At 39.4% G+C, this 9956-nt stretch overlaps 1 protein-coding gene across 2 annotated transcripts; it reads right to left on the minus strand.

Moving 5' to 3' along the window:
- Positions 1–1571: 1571 nt before the first annotated feature.
- On the minus strand, positions 1572–8419 carry csnk2b (casein kinase 2, beta polypeptide). 2 transcript variants are annotated; one of them, XM_084081111.1, is made up of 7 exons: positions 8281–8419; positions 6829–6909; positions 6357–6459; positions 5036–5151; positions 4137–4212; positions 3505–3694; positions 1572–3177 (listed from the first exon to the last, which is right to left on the minus strand). In XM_084081111.1, exons 2-7 carry the CDS (start codon positions 6898–6900, stop codon positions 3087–3089), a joined length of 648 nt encoding a protein of 215 aa, XP_083937237.1. In that variant the 5' UTR covers positions 6901–6909; positions 8281–8419; the 3' UTR covers positions 1572–3086. The 2 variants fall into 2 exon arrangements, with proteins under 2 accessions (XP_083937237.1, XP_083937238.1); XM_084081112.1 differs by having other exon boundaries at positions 6829–6902; positions 8281–8416.
- Positions 8420–9956: the final 1537 nt, after the last annotated feature.

A 9956-nucleotide genomic window follows, 5' to 3' on the forward strand; every position in this document is an offset into this window, starting at 1 on the left:
TGGGACGCAACACCGCCATCCCTAGATGAAACCATATACCAAGGGCCTATTTCACGAAAGCAGAATTAGGGATTAAACCTGGATTTAACACCTATCCTGGCTTAATTTAGCCAGGATTAGCGATGAATTGGTTTCATTAAAGCTGAATTATCTTGCCAGAGCACCCTGGATAAGTTTATCCATGACTCGATTTCACGATATTAAATGTACGCAATCCTACCTTAGTTACCATGGAAATTTAGCTGTGAAGTTAGCCTGGTAGGGACCAGGCTAACAGCCAAATTTACTTAATCCAGTGCCTTGTTCTTCAAGTTTTTCTACAGTTAATTCAACACATGTGTTTGTATATGGACTCATTTTAATGACCCTGCATTCAAATAAAATGAAATAAATACAATAAGATATAATAATTTTAATTATATTACCATGAATCATGTGTGACCATGAATCATAATTGTTTCACAATGACTCATCATGTGATATGTCATTGTCACTCTGTTCACACTAAGTTCATATTGTTGTTAGATGTTTGAGTCTTGGGACTCAAGACCCAAAAGATAAATTTGATGTCTCCCCGGGAGCCAGGACCCAGGCGTCAAGACTCTTGAGCTAAAACGTTTGTGAACCACTGCCATTTAGAACAGTGGTTTTCAACCTTTTTCATGCCAAGGACCCCTAAATTGATATACATTTGGCCGCAGACCCCCATCTGAAAATGTTTTGTGCCAGGGACCTCCAGAAGCAAAGATTTGAGTTAAAAATGTATATATTTTTCAAAGATATGCACACATTTTCAAGATTTTTCAAAAATAGCATGTAGTGAGTACATCACCTGTACTCACCTGGCATACCCGGATCTCACCTGCCCTAAATGTAATTCCTGGGAAAGCCAATGTTCCATGAGCTGCTGCAGTGCTGCTGTTCAGCCACATAGAAGAACGCCGCTCTGGTTTTGGGCTCCATGATTGATCAAGTTCAAGGATTCTGCTATTGACTTTCATGGTCTTTTATAGGAATACGTGAAGCCTGGCTTTACCAGCCTGGCTCGACAAGGTCTAGCTCGACAAAGTCGCTCCATTTCAGGCTGGCTTGGCGTTCATGGAACGGAATAAACCAGGCTGTACGGACCAGACAGGCTTATTTAATTCTCCTTTCGTGTAATAGGTCCCAAGTTTGGTCATTCTAAATCCTACGTATAACTTGAAGAAACAATATCTCAGCGAGACAAACCTATCGTCTCCCAATAAGCCAGTAACTAAAATCACAATCGTATTTTAATATTCAGCACATGACTGAAAACATGACAGAACACATGGCATTTTTGAGGTAATCAATGATGGCGGCTCTGCTTTGAGACTGTATAATAAACATCACATTTTCACAAAGTGTGGTTAAAACATTTTACCCTCTTGTTCTTTAGGGACCTGGTGTAAAACGATTGTTTCATATCTAAAACGAACTGAAAGGATTTTGTAAATGCAATGCATTAAGTTCTCTACTGACACCAAGTGTCCATAGAACAGACGTGCAGTTGCATGAGTAACCAGAGGGCCAACAGAAAAAACTATATATACTGTATATGAAAAGAAAATAAAAGTTTATTGAGAATTCTGAATCCTGCTCACCCTTCCACAGTAGCAAGACAAAAACACACAGACATTAAAATACAAACAAAAAATTGTCGCATCCCTACTCTTCTGGAAATCAACAAAGGTATTCAAGCAATACTTCAGAAGACAAAGTATACAGAAGAGGGTCACCTTGACAGTCGACATCGCTCTGGAATACGATGGCAAACAGCAGAAATTACTTTGTGCATGCTTTAAATGTTAGGCCACTACTAGGGTATAGATTTCCCAATAACAAAAACTTTACCCATATATGCTACTAACTATACAATCCACTTTAGTAACCAAAATATGAGATCATTTGAACCATGCCGATAGTTTCTGCTGTCTGTCTTCGTAAGGCAGCAATGTGTCACAAACAAACAGTTTTTCTGAACAGAGGCTGGTTAACTTAAATAGTCCAACTAAAGTGTGGAGGGACAACAGTACAGTCAGTGCAGTTGGGAGGGCTCCAGGATTCAGATCGTCTTTAACTCCTTTTTCCGTGTTTATTCCTCTCTGACCTTGTGAGGGAGACGGGACACAATACAAACACTACACCTGCTCTGAAGGGCATAGGACAGCGCACGTTGTCGCCGTGCAGTGGTACCGCTACAGACAGAGGCATTGACACACACAGAGACAGCCACAGAAAACAAATATGACTGCTGACAATGATGATTTTCAGACTGATTCTGAAACAAATTCACCTCAGTTATTAATTTTTAAACATTTCTACTGTACTTGTAACAAACAAAATTCACCTGTATTCTGCGAATGTGAAGACGTGCACTCAGGCTCTTATCAAAAATCAGCACCGCGTTTCTCAACATATTTAAGGCAAATTGAACAGAATTGACTGAAAATTTGTAAAATCTAAAGGACACATCACGCAACAGTGACAAGGTTTACAAACTGTCTCTGTGAGTGGCAGTCATGACTGCATGTGCATCTGGAGATGCACCACCATTTACCAAACTGTGCCAAATACGGAACACAACCAAAGCAAATAAAATCGAGTTATCCTTCCCTGCCTCTAGATGGATTTAAAACAGAAAACTAAAAAGAGAAATTCTGTGGGAGTGAATGGATGATGCCAAAGATAGGTGGAGTTAAAGACTTGCTCTTCAACTAAGTCCTGTTTTGGCACAGATAAGTTTGGTAAAGTAAGTGCATGGAATCCCAAGTGTGTGGTTGCGTTTGTGTGTATGTATGTGTGTATGTATGTATGTATGTATGTATGTATGTATGTGTGTGTGTGTATGTATGTATGTATGTGAGTGCATATGCAGGCTATATCATGGCTGTGCGTGTTTTTGTTTCTCTCACACTCAAAATCTTTACAATTTTTTTCATTTGTTCTAATCTACACCAAATAATACAGTCCTCGGGTTGGGGGCGGGTAGGGTCAGGCGGGGGGGCAGGTGATCCCTCCCCTGATAATTCTCTCTTTCTCACGCTCTCTCTTCTTGTGCATTCCTAGCGGATGGCCTTCACTGGACTCTTAAAGCTGGACGCTGCTTGCAGTTGCAGCTGGTACGCCATGGGGTGGATCTTGAACCCATAAAGCCTGTAGAGAGAGACAGACACATATGAATAGTTACTCATTTCAATGGAAACAACAGCAACGAAGCAGATATTTCTACTTTAAAATGGGTTTCAACACCTGTGGAGCTCTACTAATTTGTACTTGAGGTGTGAATCCTCATTGGCCTCCCGGTTTGAATTTAACAATGCATCTCACGTTTCTTGTTTTCTATATTATTACTGCTAATGGCTGCTTAACTTCTTCAGTTAATACAAGCAGTCAAATACATATGAACTCCTGTTTTTTGGCAGGTGGAAGGTCAGTGACAGATGAAGGAGTTGGAGATGGAGGAGCAGCAGCTCGTCTAACCTTGGGACAAACTGGTTGGCAGGTCTCTTGGGTCTGTATTCAGGATGCACCATGAACAGCATGTGGGGGAAACCTGTGCCGAAGTAGGCTCCGTCTGTGTGGTGGTGCCTGGACGACTTGGGTGTGTACACATCCATGCACTTTGGACAGTACAGCTTCACCATGGCCTCTCCAGGGATGTCCGACAGGCCTGTGGAGAGGAGACAGCGATGAAAGAAGAGAAACAGCGGAGGAGGGGGCGTTATTATAAGCATTCAAAATTAAGAGGGAAGCCGGACGGGGAGGGTGATATTGGTATGCTAGAATAGGGACGCTGGGGCTCATGTGGTTAACCCATTTAGACCTGAGGCCGATTTTAAAAACGCTGTCTAAATCCAAACCTAAGTTTTCAGCAAATCATTTTTTTATTCAAAAAATAAGAAATTCCTGTTGCTATATACACATCTAAAATGATGCTATTTAAAGTTATAACAACGTATAGGCTTTCCCGGTCTTAACAACTCATGCAAAACACAATGAGGCACCATTTTGGATAGATCTGATACTGAAATATTACCAAGAAAATACAAATATTACAACTCCACCCCCCAAAAAAAACGAAATAAAAAATTAAATAAAATCCTTCTACTGACCAATAGGAAGCATGGGCTGGTTCTCGCAGTAGACCCGGGGGCAGTAACCAAAGTCTCCCTGCTGGTACTTTTCCAACTAAGAGAAAGAGACAGGATTAGGTCAACTTCAAAATTAAGACATTTGGGACACTAAGCAAACTCTCATAAAAAAAGAAATACAGTCCCATATTCAGTCATATTTTTGTGCTATGGACAACCGCCACCATAAATAAAGGACATAATATAGGTGTGTGCTATATACTTTAGAAAACAATGTAACCAGGCTAATTTATCTGCAGCTCCATAAAAGGTTATATTTCTTATTACAAACCGCTAAACTTTCATGGAAAACACAAAGGACAGAGGTTACAGGGTGTATTACATGGTTTCCACACCGTAGTCAAACTCCTAGATAATCTTCTCTGATAAGCAGATCACTGGAAGGACAACGTAAACACATGTGTGCGCTTGCTAACAAACTTTCTTTTCATAAATTGTTTGTGCCCGTTGGTCACCTTTCTAGAGCCACTAGATATAATACATATATAAAATCGTATTACTATGAATCATTATCTTAATTCACCTATCGACTTCAGGCTTTCCTGCCTACAGGAATTGATATTGAACACAAGAATTCCATTAGTACTGGTTGCAGTGTCACATTGTTGCATTTCCACCCTGTGAGCACAGTTACAGTTAGGCTACTACTTGTCTATTGAATTGATTATTTATTAATGGATAGATAATACATTTGTTTTGTATAATATTTTGACACTCATACTTCAACTAGAAGCCGCATCTGAAAGTCCAATTTAAGGACAATACTGTACATATGATTGAACTGGTAAAAAAAAATTGGGGTTAAGTTTTTCCTGTCCTCTGAGTTCCATTTGGCATGTAGTGATGTCAGGTGTTCCTACCATCTGTGCAATGCCTCGGTTGGTGAGGATGTAGCGTGCGTGGATGAGGCCGTACAGCATCTCAGCTGCCTGCTCTATCAGGTCACTCTGGTTGGGGTTGTCCTCCAGCTCTTCATCTGAAGATACAAAGAACGTTTATTAGTCTCATGGTTTAATCCGATACAGTAAGATAAACCTTTATTGATCCCCAGGGGGAAATTAAGGTGTCATATCAGCAATAGCAGTAAGAGTGAAACACAAGAGAGGTACAGGTAAGAGTTAAGGTCTACAACCAAATCAATGAAGAATAAAATTAAAAGATTAGATGAGGCTTAGATTCTGGCACTTGACATCCGCATTTGGTCTCTGAATGAGTGAACAATGAACATATGTACAGTCTATCAATAAATAATCTAACAAGAGTACACACTCGAGACAGCTGAAGGTGGTATGGAAGAAAAATACCTAGGGGGCCCCATCTTGCCTACACTTTTCTGGCATTTTTTACCATTTTGAAAAACATTTTAAGCTGTGATCTCAGCTATTTGAAAATGTTTTTCAAAACAGTAAAACATGCCTAAAAGGTTTAGGCATGAGGGGTAAGGTGGCGCGCAAGATAGGGCCCCTAGTCTCTGGAGACGGACTGTGACTAACACAATCGCTGTGCAACGGAAGCACTGTAAATGTGAACTACAGCAGATGTTCGCCAACCACCCACTTACATGTTGTCTTTGCAGATGTGTACATTTGTCCTACTGTAAATCAAATTAGCCAACGTATACTGTACAGCTCGCTGATGAGCAGAAATTCTTTTAAATATACGTTAGACATTTTCTAAGATATTTTCATGAACAGAAATGACAGACAGGTGACAGCTTCCGTTTGCGGCTTTCAGGAGGTGTAGTTATAGACTATATAGCATTGGAAAATTGAGGAATAGTTGTCTGGCTTGAGAGAGCAGTAGGAAATACCCAATGTTAGACAAAGAGATAAAAAGACAAGAGCTCTAATGAAAACAAAACAGCTTTTGGTGTTGTACATCAAAGGATCTTTGAAAGAACAGCACAAAGCACAGGAAACCACCACTTGTGTTTTGACCACACTGCTTCAGAAAAAGTCCCATTTATTGTCATGCTTTTGATTTCAGAGATCCCTTGAGGAGAAACCACACTTTGATAACCATTTTACTATTCGTCCGTAAATAATTGGGCTGTTGCGCCATCGTCCATAAAGCCCCTGTATTGCAATTTTGACAATTAACACTTTATTATTCATACCTAAAAAACACTTGTGTACATCAATCATGCAGTCACATCAAACCACTACAGTACACAATCCTGACCTGGTTCCAAATCCAGGATCATGTCCAGAGCCTGACGATAGTGGGGGACCTGCTCATTGAGACCTGTCAGGTTGAACTTGTCTTGGATGTAGTCCTCATCCACCTAAAGTTGGATAGATTCAAGATTTATATAATTAAGAAAAGTGATGTTTAACCACTTAAACCCCAGCATCGGTATTGTGAGGAAAGCTTTTGCTGAAAATAGCAGATCAACAAGCTCACCCCACAACAGCTTTCCCCACAATAACAGACAACACACTAGTATTGAGCCCTGAGGGATTCCGGTTACCCATATTGGGTTGAAGTGGTTAAATAAAAGTTCACTGGAAACCAGCATTATGGTACATTGACTACATTCTATTAGTAGAATTCCGGACTTTTACTTGTAACAGAGTATTTCTACATTGCAAGTTTTGATACTTTTACTTAAGTAAAACATTTGAATACTTTTTCCACCACTGCTTCTACTCACCTCACAGAAGAACTCATTGCCCCTCAGTCCACAGAACCAGGAGATCCATGACACTTCTTCTGAACTGCTCATTTCTGGAGACTTAAAACAAGTGTCCGTTTTAACTAGGATGATGATGATGACATCTGATCAACACACGTTGAACTCATGTTGTCTCATTTTGAGGTACTTATACTGTAATAGAGTATTTCTACATTGCAGTATTGATACTTTACTTAAGTAAAACATTTGAGTATTTTTTTCCACCACTGCCTATTAATGCAATAACGTACAAAATACATAACATTGGTAATTGATCGGAACTTATTTAAAACAAATTACGTGGCAAAATTCAATCAAAAGCGAAGCTAATCATGGCTAGCAGGTTGCTTTATTTCACTATTTAGTTTAGGTTTTAAGGAAGCATATATTAGACGAATGCAGGTATATATATATATATATATATTCATTGAAAACGTGTGCTTTATTCGTAAAAACAAAAACAAAACATTAAAATAGGGGAATAATACACTGCAACGGCACCACAATAACACTTAAACCGGTTTACCTGCGAACGTTAGCTCGCTAAGCTAAAAACCAGCTAGCATCTTAAACCTAGAACAAAGACACCAAGGATGCGTCAGTGGCGTCACAACCAAGTGTCGTTTAGCGGAAGTGCTTTAGACTTCTACCGCAGACGGCGTTCCACCATAGTAGTTATAATTCATCCGCTTCACAGACACGAAGAAGCATGTAGAACATGTTCACGACTTTTTGACCGACAAATATGACGTATTTTCAAGAAACCTGTCGATGCGACGTCATTTTTTACGAGCGACTGACAGCAGGTAGTTAGAAATAAGGCTCAACAAAATACACGGCACACATAAGGGTTGCCATATATTCGGAGAGAAATAAGCAACCAGGTTTACGAAAACAAGCCCAAAAGAAGCAACTTAGGCCACATGAGCGCTGATGTGAGAGTTCTACAATCTGAGATTGTAGAACTGCTATTCTCATAAGATGTTGCAAAAAATGTGGAACATTTGAAATATGTTTTGACACAATTGCTCCTTGCTGGCACAACACATTTATGAAAATATTTGAGGATCACTGGTTTACATGAACATTTAAAATAATTGGATAACAAGTCTAAATACACCAGCACATCTTAGAAAAAACGCAACCACCAATGTATACATGCAACTTTACAGAAAAAGCCCAAAGTCGCTTATAACAAGCCGACATGGCAACGCTGCACGGTACACACACTTCCGATTGTTTGTGACGTCACGGTCCATTCCTTGGTATCTTAGTTGTAGCTTAGCAGCAACACCTAAAATAACATGAAACATGGCGCATCGTCAGGCCGCAGGCCGCATGACTGAGATCCGCGGTGTCTCGCACCACACGCACGTTATCAAATTATAGACGGACTTCAACCGTTATGCAACGCAATGAAGTTCATCTCACCCCGTCTTCGGCTTCTTCTTCCACTCCTGTGAAATAATAACAGGTCCGAAAATGTAGCTAATGTAGCTATGTTGCGGTGTAAATAAGATGGATACCACCTCCCAGTTCACCCTGTTGGCTAGGTTGGGTACCAGCGTTGCCAGGTTTTGTGAGAGAAATGAGCAACCGGGTCTATGAAAACGAGCCCAAAAGAAGCGAGCCATATGAGCACTTTAGACATATTATTGTCTATTTGAAAATAGCCAATCTACGCTCACAACGCGTTGCGATGCGACGAGTTGTGAGCTTGTAGATCTGCTATTTTCCGAAGAAAATCTTGAAGACATTTTGAAAAAATGTGGTATATTTTTTGAAACATTTTAACAAAAAAATCTTTTATGGGGGTCCCTGGCATAACATATTTTCAGATGGGGATAGGCAGGACAAATAATACATATTAATGGAATTGTCCTTGACATGAAAATGTTAAAGAACCACTGGTTTAAACAACATTTAGGACACAAGCCCAAAGCAACTGTTTAGAAACAAGCCCAAAAAAAACGCAACCCGCGCAACTACCAATTATTACAAGCAACTTTACAGAAAAACAAGCCGCTTATAATAAGCGGACATGGCAACGCTGACCCGTACGTACGTACATACGTACACCGCTGAATGGAGTTGCTAACGTAAACTGCGTTGCGTCATGACGTTGCATTGTCATGTCATGGCGACATATGTAAGTGCAGTGTCTACCCCTTGAATAAGTTACACATTTTTGACTTTATTCTCTAACTGTCTCATAACTTTCATTACAAATTATTTGCATAATCATGCTCCCATGTGGTGTTGGTTTACTGCATTTATTTGGCAGTTTTATACATAGTGAACTTGAAGCCACTAATGTGTCACAATTACACCAATAGAATAACATGTATTTAAGAATTATTTTTTGTAATGACATCTGCCTCACACCTAAGATCATTTAATACCATTTATTGGTTACAATTACAAAGATAATTCACCTGCTAGTCCGAGCAAAGCTGATCATTTATCACAGAAAATCTTGTTGGGAAACTGGTACCGGTATCTTATCTGAGGCTTAAGAGTAAATCTCTTCTCGATGTCTTTTTGGGTTAATTCTAAACCTCCAACCCTGCACTAGCAATAGCATAATTAACCAATAAAGATTGAATTGCAGATTTTAACATATTTACAATCATTAACTAAACTTAATACTACAACAGGTTGGCCTAGAGCTAGAAGCGTGACATTAACCAAGTGGTTGCTTGTTTGATTACTGGTCTAGATATGTAGGTGTACTCCTGGAGGTTGGCTGGAATTATATCAAATGTTCCCTTGAGCAATACACTTAACTGACAGTGCACATGCACTGCATTTTAGAGCCAACAATCTTGCAATTAAAACTTTATGAAGAAATGCAAAGGAACAAGGGGGATTTGCAAGTGCCTATGTCATGTTCAAATAAATTATGTATGTTGTAAGACAATAAGGTAAAATAAGAGACAACAATCAAACACTAGAGATTTTCCATTTAAACAAAGGAAGTTTATTTAACTTTTTTTTTCTCTGTATAATTTTTATTATAATAAGACAGTTCTCTGCTTGTACATTGCTCCCTTGAACTTAAAAAATGGCAACATTTGTTGGTGGGAATGTAAGTTGGGGTAGACAAA

The sequence above is a fragment of the Gymnoscopelus microlampas genome, assembly GCF_963454915.1.
Source record: "Gymnoscopelus microlampas genome assembly, chromosome: 15".
Taxonomy (NCBI): domain Eukaryota; kingdom Metazoa; phylum Chordata; class Actinopteri; order Myctophiformes; family Myctophidae; genus Gymnoscopelus; species Gymnoscopelus microlampas.